This window comes from Chinchilla lanigera, unplaced genomic scaffold, assembly GCF_000276665.1.
Source record: "Chinchilla lanigera isolate Chin_1 unplaced genomic scaffold, ChiLan1.0 scaffold00069, whole genome shotgun sequence".
In the NCBI taxonomy this organism is placed as follows: Eukaryota; Metazoa; Chordata; class Mammalia; order Rodentia; family Chinchillidae; genus Chinchilla; species Chinchilla lanigera.
The window spans coordinates 10,676,389-10,696,477 of NW_004955470.1; the positions used below are offsets into that span (position 1 = coordinate 10,676,389).

At 53.0% G+C, this 20,089-nt stretch overlaps 1 protein-coding gene across 3 annotated transcripts in view; it reads right to left on the reverse strand.

The window, feature by feature from the left end:
* Window positions 1–20,089, reverse strand: part of Uxs1 (UDP-glucuronate decarboxylase 1) — a 45,295-nt gene that overhangs the window by 15,179 nt on the left and 10,027 nt on the right. For 2 of the 3 annotated variants that reach the window (XM_005400792.2, XM_005400793.2), the window contains exons 2-6: window positions 18,519–18,546; window positions 17,079–17,127; window positions 16,085–16,128; window positions 11,923–11,983; window positions 3,297–3,477 (exon numbers count right to left, since the gene is read on the reverse strand). In XM_005400792.2, coding sequence (XP_005400849.1) covers window positions 3,297–3,477; window positions 11,923–11,983; window positions 16,085–16,128; window positions 17,079–17,127; window positions 18,519–18,546 — 363 coding nt within the window. Of the gene's footprint in view, window positions 1–3,296; window positions 3,478–11,922; window positions 11,984–16,084; window positions 16,129–17,078; window positions 17,143–18,518; window positions 18,547–20,089 lie in introns of all 3 variants that reach the window. The other variant, XM_013522787.1, reaches the window with a different exon arrangement.

A 20,089-nucleotide genomic window follows, 5' to 3' on the forward strand; every position in this document is an offset into this window, starting at 1 on the left:
AAGTTACTCATGGCGAGGCTGGGAGGGGTGGGGTGGGGGGTGCCGGAACTCGTCCTGCAGCCCAGAGCACTCCCAGCGTGGGCGCAACGTTTCCAAGTCTGAGCTGGAGTGGACAGTGGGAGCAGAGCGGGACGATGGCACCTGCTCGCATGCCGGGCGGGGCGCCCTGGAGGCTGACTCCCGCCAAGCGAGCTGGCTATGACCCCACACACTCCGGGCAGGAGCCCAGGAATGAGCCTCGGAGAGCCCCAGTGCCAACAGCGGGACCCTCCAAGGGTGTGGGGCTGAGGTGGGCGCAGAGAAGGCCACAAACGGGCTCCCCACTGGCAAGGCCACGGTGCCTGAAACCCACCCCGACGCTCCACCAGCAGGGCGAGAAGCACAGCCGAAACCTCCGCGTGGAGGCCATCGAGAGTCGGGCGCCGCCCCGGGCCGGGCCCTGTCCCCAGCAGCGGCTCTCCTCGCGACTCACCTGCCTGCCGGGAGGTGGGATGACCTCACACCTTCAGCTCTGGTGCTGAAGCGCAGAGTTAAAGGACACAAACTTCTTACTAACAGCAGCTCACTGGGCTCTGGGTCCTCAGCAATACTGATGTCACACCGTACCACGTGACCACAGAGGAGCAGCTGTCTGTGGGGGCCACGACGGCCACTTCCTCCACTCCCCGAATGAAGCCAGGGGTCTGTGTGCCGCCTGTCGGGGCCAGCGGGGCGCAGTCAGAGGTTGGCATAGTGCCGCACAGGCTCGCGGCTCTGCCTCTCCTGGGTGGAGCCAGGGGTCCCCAGGGCCGGCTCCTTTTTTCAGGGATGACTTGGGACACTGGTGCGCTCAGCGCTAGGAGGCTGCAGCCTGTGTTGTCTCCCGCTGGCTGTCAGCTGGGCGTTGTCTGGGCTCTCACAGGCACACAGCTCGGGCCTTTGCACGGGTCCCCTCCACGGTGCATCTCCCTGGCTTCCCTTTGCTGGGACCCCCGGTGCTCCGCTGCCTCCGAACCTCTGCCTGCCTCCAGCCCTCGCTCTGCTGGTGAGAAGGCCCATCGCCCCGCCTCGCCAGCACGGTCTCCGCCTCAGTCTGCAGTCACAGGTGTATCAGCAAAGCTGCACGCAGCAGCACCTGTGGTAGGACCCTTCAAAACCTGCCCGTCTCAGCGTACCACACAGCCCCCCACCAGGAAGGCCAGGCAGGAAGTGGGCCACCAGATATACCACCTAGATCACCTGTGGACTCTTCAGAAGCCACAGCTCCAACAAAACAGATTCCATGCAGATTAAGTAACCGAATGTTTACAAATGAGGCACACAAAAAACACCATGGCTGTTTTACAAATATTAGATTACATGCAGTGTTCATCTAACCTTGGGATGGTTACAGCACAAGAGAAAGAGAAGAAATAGCAGGGGGAACATGAACAGATGAAACTATATTAAAATATAAAATCTCAATGAAATGAAAAGGCAACAAGCCAGACTGGGAGAATCAGCTAAACCTGCGCCCAATGGCTAACAGTCTCTCTATGAAGAAAGAGTCCAAAATAAAAGCAAATTTTAAAAGTGGGAAAAAGAAACAACTGGGATCTCCTTCGTCAATCATGTTAGAAGCCCCACTTTTCAGAAGCGAAGGCTGCATTGAACTACTGATTTTCTACCTTCTTGCACGCTATTTCTGCTAGTAGTTTTCAAGGACCATACTCAAGCTCCCAAGCTGAGGAGACTCCACACCTTGAGCTGTCGTGGTGTCTGCTCTGGCTCATAGGTGAGCTGTTTACTGGGGAAACGGTTGCAAAGACGTTTATAATAAACCCTGGAGAGCTTTCCAAGAGATTAACTAGGCCGCAGGGTAGGCATACTGGGCACTTCCAGGGGCCCGTGGACAGGGAATCCCCCGTCTGTGACGGTGGTGAGGGCAGGGTGCTTCACTGCACATAGGCCTGGATCCAGGCGTGGCCATGTGAAGCCTGTGACCATAGGCAGGCTGACCTAAGGGAGCACCCAGGCTCCCGGGAGGACCTAGTGGCTGTCCTGGCCTGCACCGCTGAGGACCTGCAGGGCAGGGTCCCTCAAAGTCAGCTGACAGCTTCCTGTGGCTCCTTCAGCTACAGCATCCCAGAGATGACATCGTCTATTCTCCAGGAGCCCAAGGAGGCGCGGATGGGCTCAGGCACAACTCTCCAGACCTCTGGCAGCTGCACCTTGGCCCAGCGTGCCTCATCCTCTCCCTAGGGCACCTGTGTACCCCAGGACCCCCCCTGAAGAGACGCTGGCCCGAGAACCAGCTTGGACCAGCCTGGAGAGCCTTGAGGGTGTGCACGTTTCCACAAGGGCACAGTCACAGGCTCTGGAATGAAGACACGCACAAATCTTTTGGGAGCCGCTGCAAAACTCCTGTACTGCAGCCCCAACTGTGATTCCTGAACTTGCAAAGTTGCAGAAGCCTCTAGCACTCACAGGCGGAATTTCATGAGGACTCCAGCACTGGTGCCGGTCAGCTTCCCACCACTGTAACAGAACACCAGAGACGGCTAACTCGGAAAGGAAGAGGAATTACGTGGGCCCAGCCCTGGAGGCTCTGGTCCACAACGACAGGCGCCCCACTCTGGGCCTCCAGTGAGTGCGGCATGTGGCGGAGCAGGACGCAGGGAGAGAAAGACAGGCAGGCACCGCAGCCCTTCCAGGGCGCAGCCCAGCAATCTCAGGAAGCCCTGCCACGGCCACCAGCGGCTCCACCTGGCAGACAGAGCCTCTAACCCACGGCCCTGGGGCACATGTGAGACCCAGACCACAGCAGCTCCACACCAGCCTCCTCCCGGAAGCTGTGCGGGCTCCCAGGCAGGCAGCCCTGGCATCAGGCCTGCCAGGAGGGGTGCCCACTGCTGCAGGGAAACGCTACAAGCTTCTGACACACAGGCTATCTCCAGCACCCGGGCTGGGAAGCCCCGGATCCAGGTGCAGCGTATGGAGCCACGTGGTCCTCTCATGGAAGGAAGGCCAGGCAGCTCTCCGGCTTCACGAGCAGGGCACTGAGCCCAGTCAAGAGGACTTGGCCGAATGCCCCAACCAGCTAAGGCCACCCCCTGATCTACCCCGAGGCACCCACTCATTCAGGTCCTACCAGAGGTGCACCACACAGAACCCCCGAATTCAACACCCAGGGAGCGCGTGACACCGAGAACGGAGGCCCACTCCATGACAACCGTTCTTCCCTACGGACGTCAAGAGGGCCCTGTACAGCCGGACCGGTTCAAACTCATGACACGACACGCCCTCCACGTGGCTGCGCCAGCACACCCAGGTCTCACCTTCGATGTAGAGCGGCTCCACCACATCATGGTTGATGAGCTCGAAGTTCTCGTGGCCGATCCAGTGCTCCACATTCCGCTTCCTGCCTGTGAAGAAGTTGTCGACCACTGTCACCTCGTGGCCGTCCATCATGAGCTTGTCCGTGAGGTGGGAGCCCACGAAGCCTGCACCACCAGTGACCTGTGTGGGGGCAGCGTGCGCACAGCACGCCAGAAAGGACGTGTGGGCACAGGGGTGACCCGCCTCAGACACGCACCTCTGGCCACCACCATTTACAGACTCGAATCAGACCTGGGTTCAGGCAGCATCTTCACACCCGCCCAGAGCTGGTCAGGCCTCACACTCTGCGGACACCTGAGCAGTCTATAACCTGCAAGCTGCCACTCAGCAGCTCACACAGAAGCACCGTAGCTCAGGGGCCAGAGTCTTCGCTGTGGGTTTCCCACGGTGAAGGTTTGTTCTGTGACAGATGAGATGCTGAACCCCCTGCACTGGGCTCCACAGCCGCGACCCCGCTGACCAGGGACAGATGGTGCACTTAGCCCCGCGAGGGCTGCACTGAACCTTTACAGACTTCTCTTCTGCTGTAAGTACGTCTAGTCAACACAGCGTAGTCACTATTTGCACAGCATGAGCCTGGCACAGGGCGTGTCACCCAGAGACTAGTCAGAGCACACAGGAGGCAGGGAAATTTCTGTGCAAGCTCTACACCACTTTACATAATGGACTGCGCATCCTTGGATTCTGCTACCCAGAGGAGTCCTGGATCCAGCCCCCGGGAACACAAAACATCAGTGCCTATGACTTCAGTACTACTGCAACTGTTTAGAGTTACTTTATTGAAAAGGTGATCAGCAAAATGCAGAGACTTGGTAAACTGCCAAAAAAAGTACAAGCGTTTAAACTGGATTCAAACTGTCGTGAAAATGGGTGGCTTGTGACCCACTGCCTGGCCACGTGCCTTCTTCCCACACCACTACCACCAGTCTCTGTCTACCCTGCGGTTCCCACTGGAAGACGGACCATGGGGCTGCCCAATCTAGGACTTCCAGCCTCCAAAACTATGAGCTAAACAACTCCCCTGTCTATGAGGCGGGTATTTGGTGACAGACACTGAAAATGACAGATGCACTTACATTCTAGCTCTGTATCTACACAATGACCATGAGCAGGGATTTTCTGGGAAAATACCAGAATGTCAAACCTGAGGGGGCACTACTTACTTCAGTGGATAAGTTTCTATTCTCTTCTAACTGGTGAATTTTCCCAACATTTTCATGGTTTTTAAATCAGAAAAAATTACTTCTAAAAAAACGCACAAGCCCTTTCAATGTAACTTTATATGTTCTATGCAAATGTGTCTGAAAATAAGAATAGAGTTCTATAGCACTCTAACATGATTTATGTACCCAAAACACCCAGCTGACAGCCTGAACTAGCAGAAACATAGCAAGTTAAATTACATGCGTTCACTCCCCACATTTCAGCAGCATTCGCAGTGACGTACAATTGTTGGAAGCACGTCACCCTTGACTAAACACACCAGAGTTCTTTCTTTTTATAATTCCCCAATATCAAAACACGTACGGATTTATGTAACACAGCTGGACAGGTTTATAGTTTTTTCCCTGATCAACAATCTCTTCTTTCCTTTAGCCCATGATGGGAGTGCTTCAAATGGAAGCAAAACTAGCTAGCACAAGCTGCCAATGCCCTGGGAACACTGATCTCCAGGCCCACGCGCGGTCTGCATGACAAGGAGCCCGCACGGACGGCAGGGGAAAGACAGGCGACCTTCCACACTCAAGGCGCAGGGTGGCCCTGTCCTGGGGGTACTAAGAGGAGGTGTAGGTGACCCAGGGCAGGCAGCATTCCAGCTCATGCTCAGAAATCAGTAAAAATACATTTCCAAAAAAGAATACATTTGCACACAAATCTTTGTCCTAAGGCTTCAACAACTACCAAAAAGGCTTTAGCAACAATAGGCCAGCCCCAGGCGGCAGTGCCTGAGATGTAGCCTAAGACGGCAGCCAAGGAAGAAGGTGAAGGCCACTTTTGCTGACGATGTGTAAGAGGCCTTCGCTCTCAGCACTGGCAGGAACTCATCCCACACACAGGAATCACACACAGAGCGCCACCGAGGTGAGGGCTGCCCTCAACTTTACGCACTGCAGCCTTCTCATTACAGAGGGGGGGCTCTTAGAAAATGTGGAGCTCTGTCCCTCCTGTCTCTTGTGCCCTCCATTTGCCCGTCTGCCAAACAGGACGGCCCCCACCAGGTATCGGCACCTTGACCTTGGACCTCAACATCTCTAGAATCCTGAGCCAGCAGAGCTGTGCTCACTGAACTGTCTGTGCTGGTGACGACACAGAACAGACGAAGGGCAGACTTCGGATCTGACGGGCAAGCTCACGGGTGGCAACGGAGAAAGATTAGAACGGTGAACTTTGCTGACTGTTGCTGACACTGACCTATTTCTAAATTCATGCTGAAATGCACACAGGTCTTTGATGCAGCAGAAATAACCCCAAAGGACGAGCACACGCGCACCAACCACCCGGACAGTCTGCCCAAGGTGAGAAGCGTGTGAGCCGGTGCAGAAAGTGAGAAAAGAGCAACTAGTGGGGTGGAGGCTAAGACCTGACCCGGGCAGCAGTCCCACGCTGGTGTTTGGAACACAGAGCTCTGCAGCCTGGCCGGGCGGAGGAACACAGCCTAGCCTGCGCCCCGGGCACTGGTACACACACTGCAAAGGCAGGCAAGGCCTCCACAGACCTGCTTCCCAGCAGACAGCCGCACTGCCAGGACCAGCAAAGACGCACAGCAAAGGCCTCTGGAAACTGTCCTAAGCAAGTCCGCCAGCAACATTTCAACAAGACCTAAACTTCAGTGAGAAGCAAGAGTCCGCCACACCCCACCCTTCAGAGTGGGCGAGTGTGCTGATGTGGCCAAGTCCAGAGGTGGAATCCTGAGAGAAAGGGCAGTCACCAGCACCTCCCAGCCCGGGAGGCTGAGGACAGTGGGTTCCGGTCACCCACCTGAGGTGTCACAGCTGGGCTGCTAACCACAGGCTGCTGGAACTGCTGTCACCCATGGGCTGTGCAGCGCTGGAGGAGGCGCACCAGGAGCCCCACAGCGGGGTACAAACAGACTTCACTGACACCACAGCCAAGTCACTAACCCGGTAAATAAGCAAATAAAACAAGTCAAGAAGGGGCAGGGAACCCTATCCAAAACTGCTGCAGTGCATCACCTAAAAGTCTACTTTTCTCCACATATTAGGAAGCACCCGAATAAACAGCAACCAAGACTCAAATAAACTCAACAACAAACGTGCCTGTGTGAGGCCCAGCTGCAGACACAGCAAAGACTTCACAGCAGACATTGTAACTATGTTCACAGAATTAAAAAGAAACAATGCTTAAAATAAATAGGAAAAAAGAGAACATGAAACAGAAACAAAAGGAAATTCTACAGCGGAAAAAGCACAACTGCAAAGAAAAACTCCATTGAGAGACTCAACAGTTTACTAGAACTGGGAAAAGCGTCAACCAACTTAGACTGGGAGGGCGATGTAAACCAAAGGACGGACAGAAGAAATACAGGCCACTGACAGGCCCTGCAGCAAACACGGGGCACCAACACGCACGCGAGAGGTGGAGTCCCGAAGCAAGGGGGAAGGGAGAGCAAAAATATTCCCAGAAATAATGGCTGAGAATGCTCAGCACCCAAGACACACCCCCTGCACATCCAGGAAGCCCAGAGGAGGAGAACACAAACAAAAGCCATTGCACACAGCTAACTGCACAAAATCTCTGAAAACCAAACACAGACAAGCTTCTGAAAGCAGCTCCAGAAGCTGATCGCTGCCCTGCCAAGTTCACACCCTTGCAAACTTCAGAACACAACCTTCTCTGAAAGCATGGCTGCGGCAGGGGTGCTCGATCCCAGGGCCTACACGAGGACCCGCCGGGCAAGGAGGCAGGGACGGTGATGGATGCCTATTGGCCCAGGAAGGCGGAAGGTGGCTGGCAGTACCAGGAGCTGGACACAGGCAAGGGACAGTCTGGCCACACCTTGGTTACAGAATTCGAGAACCCTGACTGATAACCTTTATGGGGTTTGTATAAAACTAGTCAGTAGTAACTGTTACAGGAACCCTAGAAATACAGCACAGAAAGAAAAATGATTTGTCTAATGAAAGGGTATTCCAACCTAACTAATAGCTGACTCACTGTAACAAATAATGTATCACATATTCAAAGTGAAAAAAGAAAACACACCAAAAAACCTGTCAGTAAAGAACAGCTACCTAACAACCGAAAATAGCAATCAGAAATAAGAACAGCATAAAGCCGTTCCCAGATTGAACAAGAAATGATGGTGATCACTACTAGCAGACCTATAAGAAATAACAGCTGCGCTCCGAGGTGAGACAGGTGACCCCAGGGACTAAAAACCATGGGAGAAGGATATAAATGATAAGACTGTATACTCACACGTTTTCCCTTTCTGCTCTGAAATCATTTCAGAATCAAATGCACAGGGATTTGTAGAAGCACATATTTTTAAATGGTTAAAATGATAAATTTTAAATGTATATTTTACCACAAGAAAGAAAAAATTCAAATGCATAAAACACACATAACTATATTATCAGTCCCTATAACAGACAAGTAAATTCGACAACATTAGCACAAAAACAAAAGCTATAATTCAGCAAGAAACGTAGACGAAATTAATTCAAACTCAGGAACAACTGTGGGAATCGAGATGTGATAATAAGGTTAATCTAACAAGTTCTATAAATATCACCTGACTCTCAGCTTCTTTAACACATTAAATTATATAAAGTAATTGTCTTGGTTTCTTTTCTCTTGTTGCTGAGACAAAATACCTGACACCCAGCATTAAGAAGGGAAAGGTTTATTTAGCTCACGGTTCATGGAGGTTTCAGTCCATGCTCAGCTGGCTCCAAGGCAGAGTGGCACATGGCAGAGGACAACAATTCATGGCAGCAGAAAACAGCAAAAGCAACAACAGCAAAAGGGAGGAGGGTGGCAAGCAGCCTCTTTCCCTCCCTTACACTGAATGCCAACTACCCGTCCCAAGGCGGGTGTAGCACTCACACGCATAATCCCATGCCTGGACCTTGAATCAATCATGAACTCTAGAAGCCCACCCCATGACTGCCTGAGGTTTTGGAGGGACACCCAGACACTAACCATAACAGTAATAAACGTAAGAACACATTATTGGGCTTGTGACCCAGACAGAGATGTTTACCAAGAGCTCCACAGAAGGGGATGTGCCACAGCAGCGCGAGTGGCACTGACAGCCCGGCGCAGCTCCGTCACCACTGGCTGTGAGATGTGCGGGTAAGCATGGGAGCGGCGTGACACCTGGAATTCACGGGTGACGGCAGACAACCATTACTGAGAACAGAACGCAGTAGCTGGGGAACGTTCGCAGGGAAGGCAGGAGACAGGCCAGCATCTCACAGTGACAGGGACATGTGCAACTCAACAGTCCACTTGCGGGCAAAAAACAATCAAACAGAACCCCAAACCAGACCAGAGGGCAGAAGGACCAACTAAAGATGGCACGCTCCAAACCCAAAGCCACAGTGAGCACCACGTAAGACAGAAAACACAGTGGACAGCAAGAAGCAGGGAAGGGGCTATAATGATACCAGACAAAGTATACTTTAAAACGGAAAGACCGAGACAGAGAGGCATTTACAATGAAAGGTGATCAGATGATTACTACACTGATAATCACTTCCGCCCCAACAACAGCACCCCAAGATGCATGAAGCGAAGATAGAAGAACTGAAGGGAGGAACGGAGAATTCAACAATGACAACTGGACAGCTCAATGATGCACTCTCTCCAGCGGACAGGACCACGCACAAGATTAACCAGGAAACCGAAAATGTCAAAGACATCACAAGTCAATGAGACCTGAGAGATACCCACAGGACACCCACAACGGCACAGCACATGACCTAAGAGCAAACACTGCTCGTCGGGGGAAACCAACTCCACCACCAGAAAGCAAGCGTTAATAAATCTCAAAGGGTCTGAATCATTCTAAGCATGTTCTCTGACTACAATGAAATAAAGTTCAGTTATCAGTGACAAGAAGAACTATGAGAAACTCACAAGCATGAAACATGTTACCCAAATTGACACACTGGTAAACAGCCAGGGATCAAAGAAGAAATCACAAGGGAAGTAACAAAACATTTTGAGATGAAGGACAAAGAAGAAACAGTGTATTAAAATCTGTGTGCAGCTACAGCAGTGGCTGGAGGGAAACTTACAGCTGTGAAGGCCTGTATTTAAAAAGAAGAAAAATCTTGAGTCAGTAACTTAAACTTCTACTGGACACCAGAAAAAAGGGAGACAAACTCACTCTAAGACATGTACAAGAAAGGAAAAAAAGAACAAAAATTCATGAACTAAGGAACTGAACAAAGAGAAAAGGAAAAATCAAGAAAACTAAGATGGTTCCTTGGAAAGATCAATAAATTGATGGATTGCTAGCTAGATTCAGGGAAAAAAAGACTCAAATTACTAACACTAGATGTGAAAGGGGGGATTACTACCGAACTTAGAGAACTAAGAATATTACAGGAATAGCATAACTAATGTATGCCAACAAATCAGACGACTTAGATGCAACAGGGAAGTTGCTACAAAGAAAAAGTATCAACACTAACTCAACATACAGGAAATCTGAGCACGTTTACAGCAAGAGACTGAATTAGTAATCAAGAAACAAATGTCAATAACATCCCCAGTAAAGAGGTCTGCCTCAGGTGGTTTCTGTGGAAAATTTCACCATTTAAAGAATTGAGAACAAATCCTCTCAAACTCATCAAACAATAAACAAAAGACAAATACTTCCCAATTTATCCTAGGAGGCCAGTACCGCTCTAACATCCAAACCAGTAAAAGACACCCTGAAAAAAGGAAATCATAGACCTGCTGTCTCTTTTGCACGCAGACACATTATCACCAACTGGATTCATCCCAGGTGTGCCACGCGGGCTGTAAACTAAGCAAATCAGGAGCTGAGGGGAAGTTCTTCAACTTGACAAAAGGCACTGACGAAAAACCTACAGTGAACATCACACTAAAGGTAAGCAGAAGCCAGCTCTGCAAATCAGGACAAGGACCCGTCCACACTCCCGGCACCGCCCTGGCGGATCCCTACAGAAAAGCGAGGACTCACAGCATCTGGCAACGCAGATGACGCCAGCCTGCATCTAGAAAACTCCGAGCGCTAGCCAAGGAGCTCGGTCTGCACCCTCAGACCTGCGGGCGGGACTGCACAGTGCTGTGGCCGATTCAGCAACAGCCGGGTTACTCACTGGGCTGCCGGACAGAAACAAGACGGGCCTCGTTCACACCGCGATGACGAAGCTGGGAGAGGCCGCTGTGCTCGCTCTTGAATGCTGGCCGCCCGCACACTGCAGGGTGTACCTTTCCGCCTACTTTTCCTTGGCCCAATCTCTCTCAGCAAAGCCTGTTTCTTTTCTACCTTTAATAAAGTAGAAAAAAAGCAGGCAAGAGATCCCGAGACAAACACCACCACGCAGCTAACGAGTCTCAGCAAGGGAGAAACACAGCAGTGAACAGGCAAATCTACAGCACAAACGGCAAGCGGGGGCTGCCAGGACTTGCGGTGCGGAGGCCCCACAGCCAGTGAGGCAAGACCACTGCTGGGCGTGGGCTTCTTCCTGGGGTCTAACACGAGATGCGGCAAAAGGGGCACCGCTCTGGGTTCATAATCAAAACCACGTCTAAAGATAAGTCAAACAGTAAGTGAGCTGCATCTCAACATGCTATCCTGGGAAGATGCACAGGTGCACCTCGACACGTTACAGCGCGTTTTCACCAGGGAATCTGTGGTGACGTAACACGGAGACCTAGCCGAGGAAGCGCCCGGGGTACTCGCCAACTGGTCTGTGAACCAGCAAAGCTTGAAATGCCTCACTCTTCTGCAAGTGTCACACTGCCTCAAAACGCTAAGCGGAGGACCACCACATGACCAGGAATTCCAGTCCCAGGCGCAGCCAAAGAGTCTGGAGTCCTCCGGCCACACATAAACCATATGCATGAGCAGACACAGCGTCACTCACGATGGCCTCAGAGTGGACAGCACTGCTCATGCCCGTCCCTGAGCAACGGACAAGCACATGTGGTGCCCACACACCAGGCTGCAGATCTGCCACGGGAAGGGAGGGCAACTGCTTCCGGCCACAGCCACAGCGGGGGTGACCTTGGAAATGCTGCTCTCGGCAAGTGAAACAGGTATAAAAGGCCACGCGCTCCACCACTACGCTCACGAGGTGTGCAGACGAGGCCGATCTCAGACACAGTGCAATGTGGGCAGCCGCCAGGGCTGGGGAGCTGTGGGGAAGGGTGACTGTGGGCACCGGGCTCCTTCGGCTGGGGGTGAGGACACTGCAGGCAGGGCGCGCTGCTGTTGCAGCCGTGCCAGCCAACTATACCAACTCCAACTGTGTGCACACGAGGCTCAGGCACAGGTGTCATCTCCCAAAGAGAGACCAAGAGTGTTAACACGACACACACTCATCAGATCGGCACACTTACCAAAATTCTTTTGCGATCCTTTTCGGATAAGAACTTCACTGGCGGGTATTTCTGGGTGAAACTGTAAAACACAACCGATTAAAACGTCAGGCATCTCCGCAGGGCACGTTCTCTACCCATGACCAGAGATCAGATCTGAAACCGTCGGCTGGTGCCCTCTGCCTTCACCTCTGCCAGAGAACCCAGGAGCTCCCAGAGCTCCTGAAAGCCCACGCCTGCTCCTGTTCGGAATCCAGCCAAGCCAGAGGCTTACAGCGGCCAGGAACGCAGAGGCAGCACCTCTGCCCGGCCAGGGAAAACACAAGACAGGAAGCAGCACCCTCAAAACGCCTGGGCAGACCCAGCACCCAGAAGGAGGGGCAGCCACTGGAGGTCCCGGGCCCCAGCTGGGGGAACTGTGCCATGCCAGACCAAAAGGAAGGCACATCACACAGCCGCCCCCTCCGGGCATCGTCGTGGAGCCTTTCCCGACTGGCCTCATGGGTGCACGGAAGGCACCAGCATTTCCTGTCCCCCGTCTCCCTCCAACGCACACGCATGTGCCAGGAGCAGCGCCACACGGCTGGAGCACACCAGTGAGGGACAGCACCTGTCTGAATGCTCACTCAGAGATGCAGTCAGGAACAAAGTGCTCAGTCACTGCGATCAGCTTTGCAGTTACTGTTTTAACTGAGCGGCGCTGGCCCAGGCGCAGTCCCTGTCCCTGTGTAGGACGCGCAGTGCTGGGACACTGACGGGCTCCTGAACGGAAGGGGCCATTCCTTAGCCAGTGGCCAGGAGCAGGTATTTCCCCTCTGCAGCAGCAGTGTGCTCGTCTGGAGCTGAGGCTTCTCACAGTGCACAACTCCCCCGAGGAGCCCCTGCAGACTCCAAGGACAACGGCCGGCAGGATGGGGCCTGCTTTGTTTTTCTTCACTACGCTGCAACCAAGTGTCACGCTCCGCACGCAGGGTCAGTGCTCAGCCCTGCGTCTCCTCCCTGGAGAGGCCGAGGGTGGGGCTCTGAGCGACAGGACGAGCTGCTGTCAGGTGCTGTCCAGGATGCCCGTCACCTGGCTGTGAGGAGCCATGGCTGGTGGGCACGGGAACGGACTGTCACAGCTCAGGACCACTGAGTGGCTCCACGCCCCACTGTGCTGGGCACTGGGTGTGGCCACAGGCAGTAGGGGGCAGTGGGCTTCCTGGAAGGCCTGTAGAAACCTCACCCAGCGGACGGCTTGGCCACTCAGGGGTCTTTACTCAACCACCTACCACTGTGAGGCACGGGCACCAGAGTAACAGCAGGACAGAGCTCCCTGGCTGCCCATGGGGCACAGCAGGCAGGCGGCGCCAGAGCTGGCGTGAAGCGAGGGACAGACCTCTTCTTACAGCTCCCAGGCATTTGAAGTGGTACCACACCCTAAGCTCACGCTTCTGCAGGACAGCCTGCAAGCTGCTGCCTTAGAATTTAACTGACCCCTGTTCAGAGAGCACTGAAGACAGCAATGGAATGAAACGGATGTACACAGCAGGCTCTCTGTGCCTGCGAGAATCCCACCAACTGTGGAGAGAAAGATTCACGACAGAATCTCCGCTGCAGTAAAAGCAGACAGACCCCTGCCTCAGCCTTGCCCCCCCACAAGGGCGCACCAGCCGCGGTGCAGCTACTTATCACCGCCGCCACGGAGGAGGGTGTGGAGCACGCGCACTGGCTCTGCAGTACCGAAGGGGCCTGTGACCTGTGGCCTGGAGGGAGGCCGCACCCACGCTGTGGACACCTCCGCCTGGAAATCCAAACCCTACGGCATGGGGCGTGAGGAGGAGAGAGAGCCCACTGCTGTCCACCCGGGCTTCCACAACACTGCACTCCTCATCTTTAGACAAACGCAGGTGGTCTTCAGCTGGCAGAGGATCCTGCTCTTCCAGGCCATGCTGCCCCGAGTGACACGCGCACCTAGGCAGCGCTTTTCTGGTCACAGAGATCAGATCTGCCAGTGTGGAGACAGACATTCAGTCCTTCTTATCACAGTCAGGGAAATAAAACCAGAACACAAACCCCGTCCATTTCCAGCTCACCCTCTCAGGCCACCAAACCTGGCCTCCTGGTGGAACCACGGCACAGCGTGGGCCCCACACCAGACAGCCACCCCTCCAGGGGAGCAGGGCCCACCGGAGGCTGCAGGGGCGGCGCCGGCCTCTGCCCTCCACCCAGGCAGCTGGCCGGGGGCTGACCAGGGTGTGCAGCGGGGAAACCCTGAGAGTAAATCCCTGCCCATATTTCCTTCTAATTTAAAAGCCAAACAACATCGCAAGCAGGAAGGAAATCACATCAATCTCTTCTTACCAGAGATCTTATCTGTGAGCCAGCACCTTAGGAAACTTATTTATTTTTCCCATAATTAAGTTCTGTCTAAAGAAACGAAAAAATGACCACTGATGGGCTTTTTTGGGGGACAAATGTGGAACCTATAGTAGGCTATTTCTTACTATGCACAATTTATTATTTCAAAAAAAAAAAAACAAAACCAATTCAGCTGCTCAAATTATGCAGCCAGACTGAAGGGACAGCTTCTGGCTCTCCCCCAAAGACGCGTCACAGGCGGCGGCGGCGGCAGCGGCACGTGGGCACGGCACAGGCAGTTCACAGTCCTGGTAACAGTGCACAGTGAGGGCTAACCTGGGGGGAGCGACAGACCACCAGCTGCGGAGTTCATACTTCATTCTGCTTAATCCCCAGTGTGGAGAAGGACATTCTTTGATTAGGATGCATTGAGGACACAACGATTTGTTTATTATTTGTCAGAGTTTCTTAAGACAAGGCTTCATTATACAGCTGGATTAACCTTGAGTTTACGATCCTCCTGTCTCAGCCTCTTGAGTGCTGTGATTACAGGCATGTCTTGGATTACATGTGGAGAAGGATAATCCTTTAATTATCCTTGCTAACACCATTTGGTATCAGCCCATTTGTACTAGCTACACCCTTGGTTCTTGCTCAATAAAAGGTGACCGAGATTGGTATTCGAGGCTGCAGTCCAAGAGGCTGTAAGCCCGCTGATCCCAGACTTTTGCTTCCCTTGCTTGTCTCTCTTTTTCTTTTCATCCGCAGACACCTCGTTCTGGGGACCTGTTCACCCTGGACAGAGCTGGATGAGAAGCCCAACACCGGAGGACTGAAAACATGCAGTCCAGCAGGGGCTGAAGGCGAGGGCTTGCCTGGTTGCTCCGCTGAGGACAAGAAGAGAATGAGTGTGTGCATCTGATGAGTCCTCTCCGTTCTTCAAAGGGAAGCTGCTCTTCACGGCTCCCTTTCTGTCCGGATCTGATAAAGGTTTCAAGGGCCGCTGACATGCACCGTCCACGCTCATCACAGGGAGGGAGTGAGAACCGTGGATTCATGCTCTGCGTTCCTTTTCTAAGCGCCTAAGGACCCAACTGTTAGCGTCGGCACAGGGGCTTCACCTGTGCACACTCGAGGTCCACACTGTGGCGCCTGAGACTTCCGGGAGGGAGAAGTGTGAGTGACAGGCCGTGCCGTGCGACGCCCGCCGCAGGGACAGCCCGACCGCGGACGGTGTCCTCCAGTCCTGGCTACACAGAAATCCGACGTGCTTTGGCGACAGCCGCAGTCAGGTAACCACACACAGCTATCCCAGCCCCACACTGCCTTTGGATATGCCTCTGGGGGCCACCTCACTCCGGGCTCCTTCACACTAACCCACACAGGCCAGGGACCGCCTCACGTCTCACACAGAGATGGACGCTGAGCACCACCCTCCCCATGCTGAACCTGCAGGGACTGGGGATGTCACAGGTTCTGCCACAAGTAACAGAAGTCAAGCTGATCTTAGACGGATTTCTAACTAAGAACCTTTGGCTGGGATTCAGCAAGACCTCTACAAAAATAATCTTTTTTCTCTGGACAGGATCCATTGCTTTCATCAGAAATAGTCCTAATGACAAAAAGAACAGAGGGTGGAAAGACAGAGCATCCAACCTTTCTGCACAACTTACCCCTCAGGAGGGCCGGTCTCGAGAAGGTCTCTGATGTCGCCATTCACACAGGTCACACGGGCTTTCATCAGTGAACTCGACTGAGATGAGCTCAGATCGGGCCCCGCCCTCTCCTGCCACACAGCCAACATGTACCTACTTTCCTAAGCTTGCAACAGAAGTGCACTCACCTTTTTTCCAGATCTCGGATTTTCTCTCTCAGTGGCTCAACAATCTAGGATGAGAAGAAAAATCAGTTTTAAAGCACAAACACAGTATTTTACCACTTGCACTCTCTTCTGACATTTCAGATGCACATGACAATGTAACACTGATTTTAATTCCCTGTACAAACTCACTTTTAGCCTGACACTGAGACAAACCACTTGAATCTCAACGTTAGACTCAAGCAGGTAATCATTAGATGCTGGCAAGTCCCCTTTGCACGCACCCATCTTACCAGGAAGCAGGCAGAGGTGCTTCCAGTCTTAAGGACAGGCGGGTCAACACCGCCCACCTTCTCAGGACCCAGAGATGCCCTGGGCACACCCACAGAGGCTCCCTGGCTTGCTCCTGCCACCGGCACACAGGCTGCAGGCCGAGCCCCACCCCATGCCATCCTGCACCTGGGCAGGAGAGCAGCCCAGCCCAGGGGTTCCCAGCATTTGCCTTCCAAGCCAGAGGTGCTAAGCAGCCCGGCTACACTCGCACTGCCTCATCTCTAACCTTCAGCAATTACTGCCCATTGGGGGTGTCCAGTCCAGCTGAAGTGCCAGCTGCCAGTCAGGCGGGGGAGACTCCCCACCCCGCACAGCAGGTGCAGGGATGCGCACCAGGCTCCTAAGCCTTCACCTGGCTTGGGGTCATGCTCCCCTCACACCTGCTTGGGGTGGGTGCTGGTCCTGACCCAGGGCTTGCAGGTCACATACCCTCTTCTCTAGGAAAGGCTCAAGAAAAAGCCCCCCTGAAAGTCTAAATGAAGTTGCCTTTATGGTGGACTTGTTTGAATTTGTCACCTTTATAAAAACGGACCGGCGGGACCGAGACTGCATCCACAGGATGACAAAGTCTCTCTTAATAAGGGAATGAGTTTTTGAAATGGTCTCCCAGTTGGGGACCAGCACAGGCAAAGGAAGGGCAAGTGACAAATACGTGGACAGCAGCAGACACACAAAGCAGACAAACCTCTTCGATCCTGCTTTCAATTCTCAGTTCGCTGTTTTCCTGGATAGACCTGTTGAGCAAAAAGCTACAAAACTGAGATCAATTGAAAGGCTTGGGACTTAAACATTTGTTTCTGCACAAACTAAGGCCACACAGGCCCCAGGCTGCAGAAGTACCCCCGCCCCCCGCCAGTCCAGTGTGCCAGTCTGTGCCCCAGTCCCCACCAGCAGAGGGCGCACAGGCAGGACAGCCGGGTGCTCGGGAGGAACACATTGAGTTTTACCAAGTGATGGTTTTTGTTAAATCAAAATAACCTCACTTCCACGTTACCCCCAAGAGGGGGCTTTACATTAGACGCAGGAAGTGAGCCTACCGGAGTGTATGCTTCTCTGGGGGGTTCAGGAAAAGGAGTTCTGCCAAGGGCAAACAGAGCTCCTTTAACAGGGCCCTTCAACCCCACCTAGCCACACACGGCTGTCTTTGTAGGAGACACACGGCCAGGCGGGAGTCAGATGGACTGCCCCACCCGCCTGGCAGAGCCAACACTGCCCACAGGAGAAGCCGCTGGGCATGGGGGAGGGACAAGTGCCCGCTTCCTCCCTGCAGCCTCCTGCAGCAGCAGCAGCATCTAACACCAGCAGTACCAAGAGACAGCGGCCGGCAAGCTTCTCCACCAGAAAACTCTACCAATGGAGCCAAATTCCCTCTTACTGGAGTGCTTACGCCCTCTCTGCTGACTTTCAAAGGGATTGTTTTAAAATCGGGCAGTGATACAGCACAAGCATTTAAATTTTACAAGCATGTGTCCTGCCTCTGAAAAAGCCCAAGTCACGCACACTCAAGCTGGATACCCAAGCCTAGGACACTAGGTTGTGCTGAGTATCTTAGCTGAAAATCCAAACATCTGACTCCAAAATGCCCCACATCCAAACTATTTTGAGTGGTGCCCTGATGCCACAAGTAAAGGACTGCACAAGTGACCTCATGGAACAAAGTCACAGTCAGTCTACACATGTAAAGTGCGTGTGAAACACACGGGAACTCTGTCCAGACCTGGACCCATCCTCAAGACAGCTCCTTCTCTGAGCAAACACTCCAAATCTGAAAGGAAAGACCCAAACACCTTGGGTCCCCAGCATTTCAGGTACAGGAACTTCCCTGGAGCTGCACTCGAGCTCTCTTCCCTAAGGTGGCCCCGGCTCCTCACGGCGTGGCCCAAGCAGGTCCAGAGGGCCGGCTCTGCAGTCCACCCAGGGAGGGCAGAAAGGAGGTGGTGACACGGAAGTGCTCACCGTCTAGGGGGCTTGGCTGGGGTAACCTCACAGGTCACCCAGGGAGCAGAGCCACAGCCCAGCAGAACACTCAGCCCCTGAAACTGTTCTCCCACTAACCCAGGACACTGCCTCCCAGGTGACAACCAAAATGTGTGCTATAACCCCACCAGGATAGTAAAACACTTACCTCATACTAACAAAGTTGCCCCAGACAGCTGCAAGAGAAAAGAAGAAGAAAGTCAGCATTCAACTCAGCAACACTCAGGGATTCCAACTGAAAAAAACCTGAACTTTTAACCCGTATTTTCAAACGCACTGAGAAATCTAAATGACAGTTTGAGGACAATACACTGCACACTTCACTTTCAGGAGAACTAAGTCCTCCTAAAGTCAAAGCACGAGTCTGTCTACCTCTGTAGTGCTGGAACTCAGGGTGCTGATGTGAAGGGTCAGTCACAAAACCGAAGGACACTGTGCTCAGAGGGACGCCAGTTCCAACGCCCTGCTACGCTCAAAGCAAGGTGCTCCACAGTGAGCGGCCTGAGGCTGTGGCTCCTCCACGTCAGTCGCCTGCCCCTGGCTCTTCTGTGACAGGGCCCTGGCAGCAGCAAGGCGTAACCTGCCCACACTCAGGTGCCCGCAGCACTTGTGGAGAAATCGGCCTTCGCCAACCATGCACTCTGACCATGGTGACTTTAAAACAACATGTAATCTGAAAATTCAAAACCCAAAATGCCCTAAAACATCACCTTCATCAGCTGACCTGACACCACAAATGGAAGATTTCACACAGTGAAATTTTGTTCCGTGCATAAAGCTATTAAAAAATACTTTATAAAATTACCTTCAGGCTACACGCATAGGAAACAGATGAATACCATTGTTTAGATTGGAGTACCATCCCCCCCAGCTCATCATTTATATACAAATGCACAGAAGAGATAAAACATCCCCAAATCTAACAGCTGAAATATCTCTGGTCCCAAGTACCATGGATAAAGGACACTGACTCAGTAGTAGCCTGAGAAGTCACTCAGATCACTGAGCAGAGAGGGCTCTTTCATAAAGACACCTCTGCAGTGACTTCACATCCTATTTCATCTGCAGTTCCGCTTGTCCTCTGCCCAGTTACTGAGCCTGGTGCTCCCGGGTGCAGGGACAGGCAGGGATGGACAGGAACAGAGAGAAATGAGCAGGGACTGACAGGGATACACAGGGGTGGGCCGGGACAGGCATGGACAGACAAACAGGCAGTATAAAGGCCCAGGCTGCCGAGTCTTCAAGCTTGGCTCCCTGGGGTCGGCATCCCGTCACCAGGCATCTCTGCCCAGCCACCCTCCTGCACACAGCAGGGGCTTAATAACTGTTTACTGAGCACAATTCAGCATCTAAAGAGCCTCCTCCCAAGACGCCCCTGCACAAGGGGTGAGTGCTGACTCTGTAAAAGTGCATCTCTCTCCACACAGAGGGAACTACTGACAGACAGACAGCGGTACACAACCGAAGCAGTAAGGAAACACAAAACTGCACAGCTCGAAGCTACACAAGAGTCACCGTCCACTAAGGAGCACAGCGAACATTTACATCTCAGGTCATGTGACTTTGCTTTCATGAGGCACTGTCAGGAAAGCCACCTTTCCACCACTCGCCTTGTGTGGTCGTCACAGAGAGGAAGGAAGGAGTGGTGCCGGACGTTGATCGCGTCATCAGCTGGGCTCTACCCCGCTGGTGGGTCCATCCTCAGCCCTCCTCACCGCC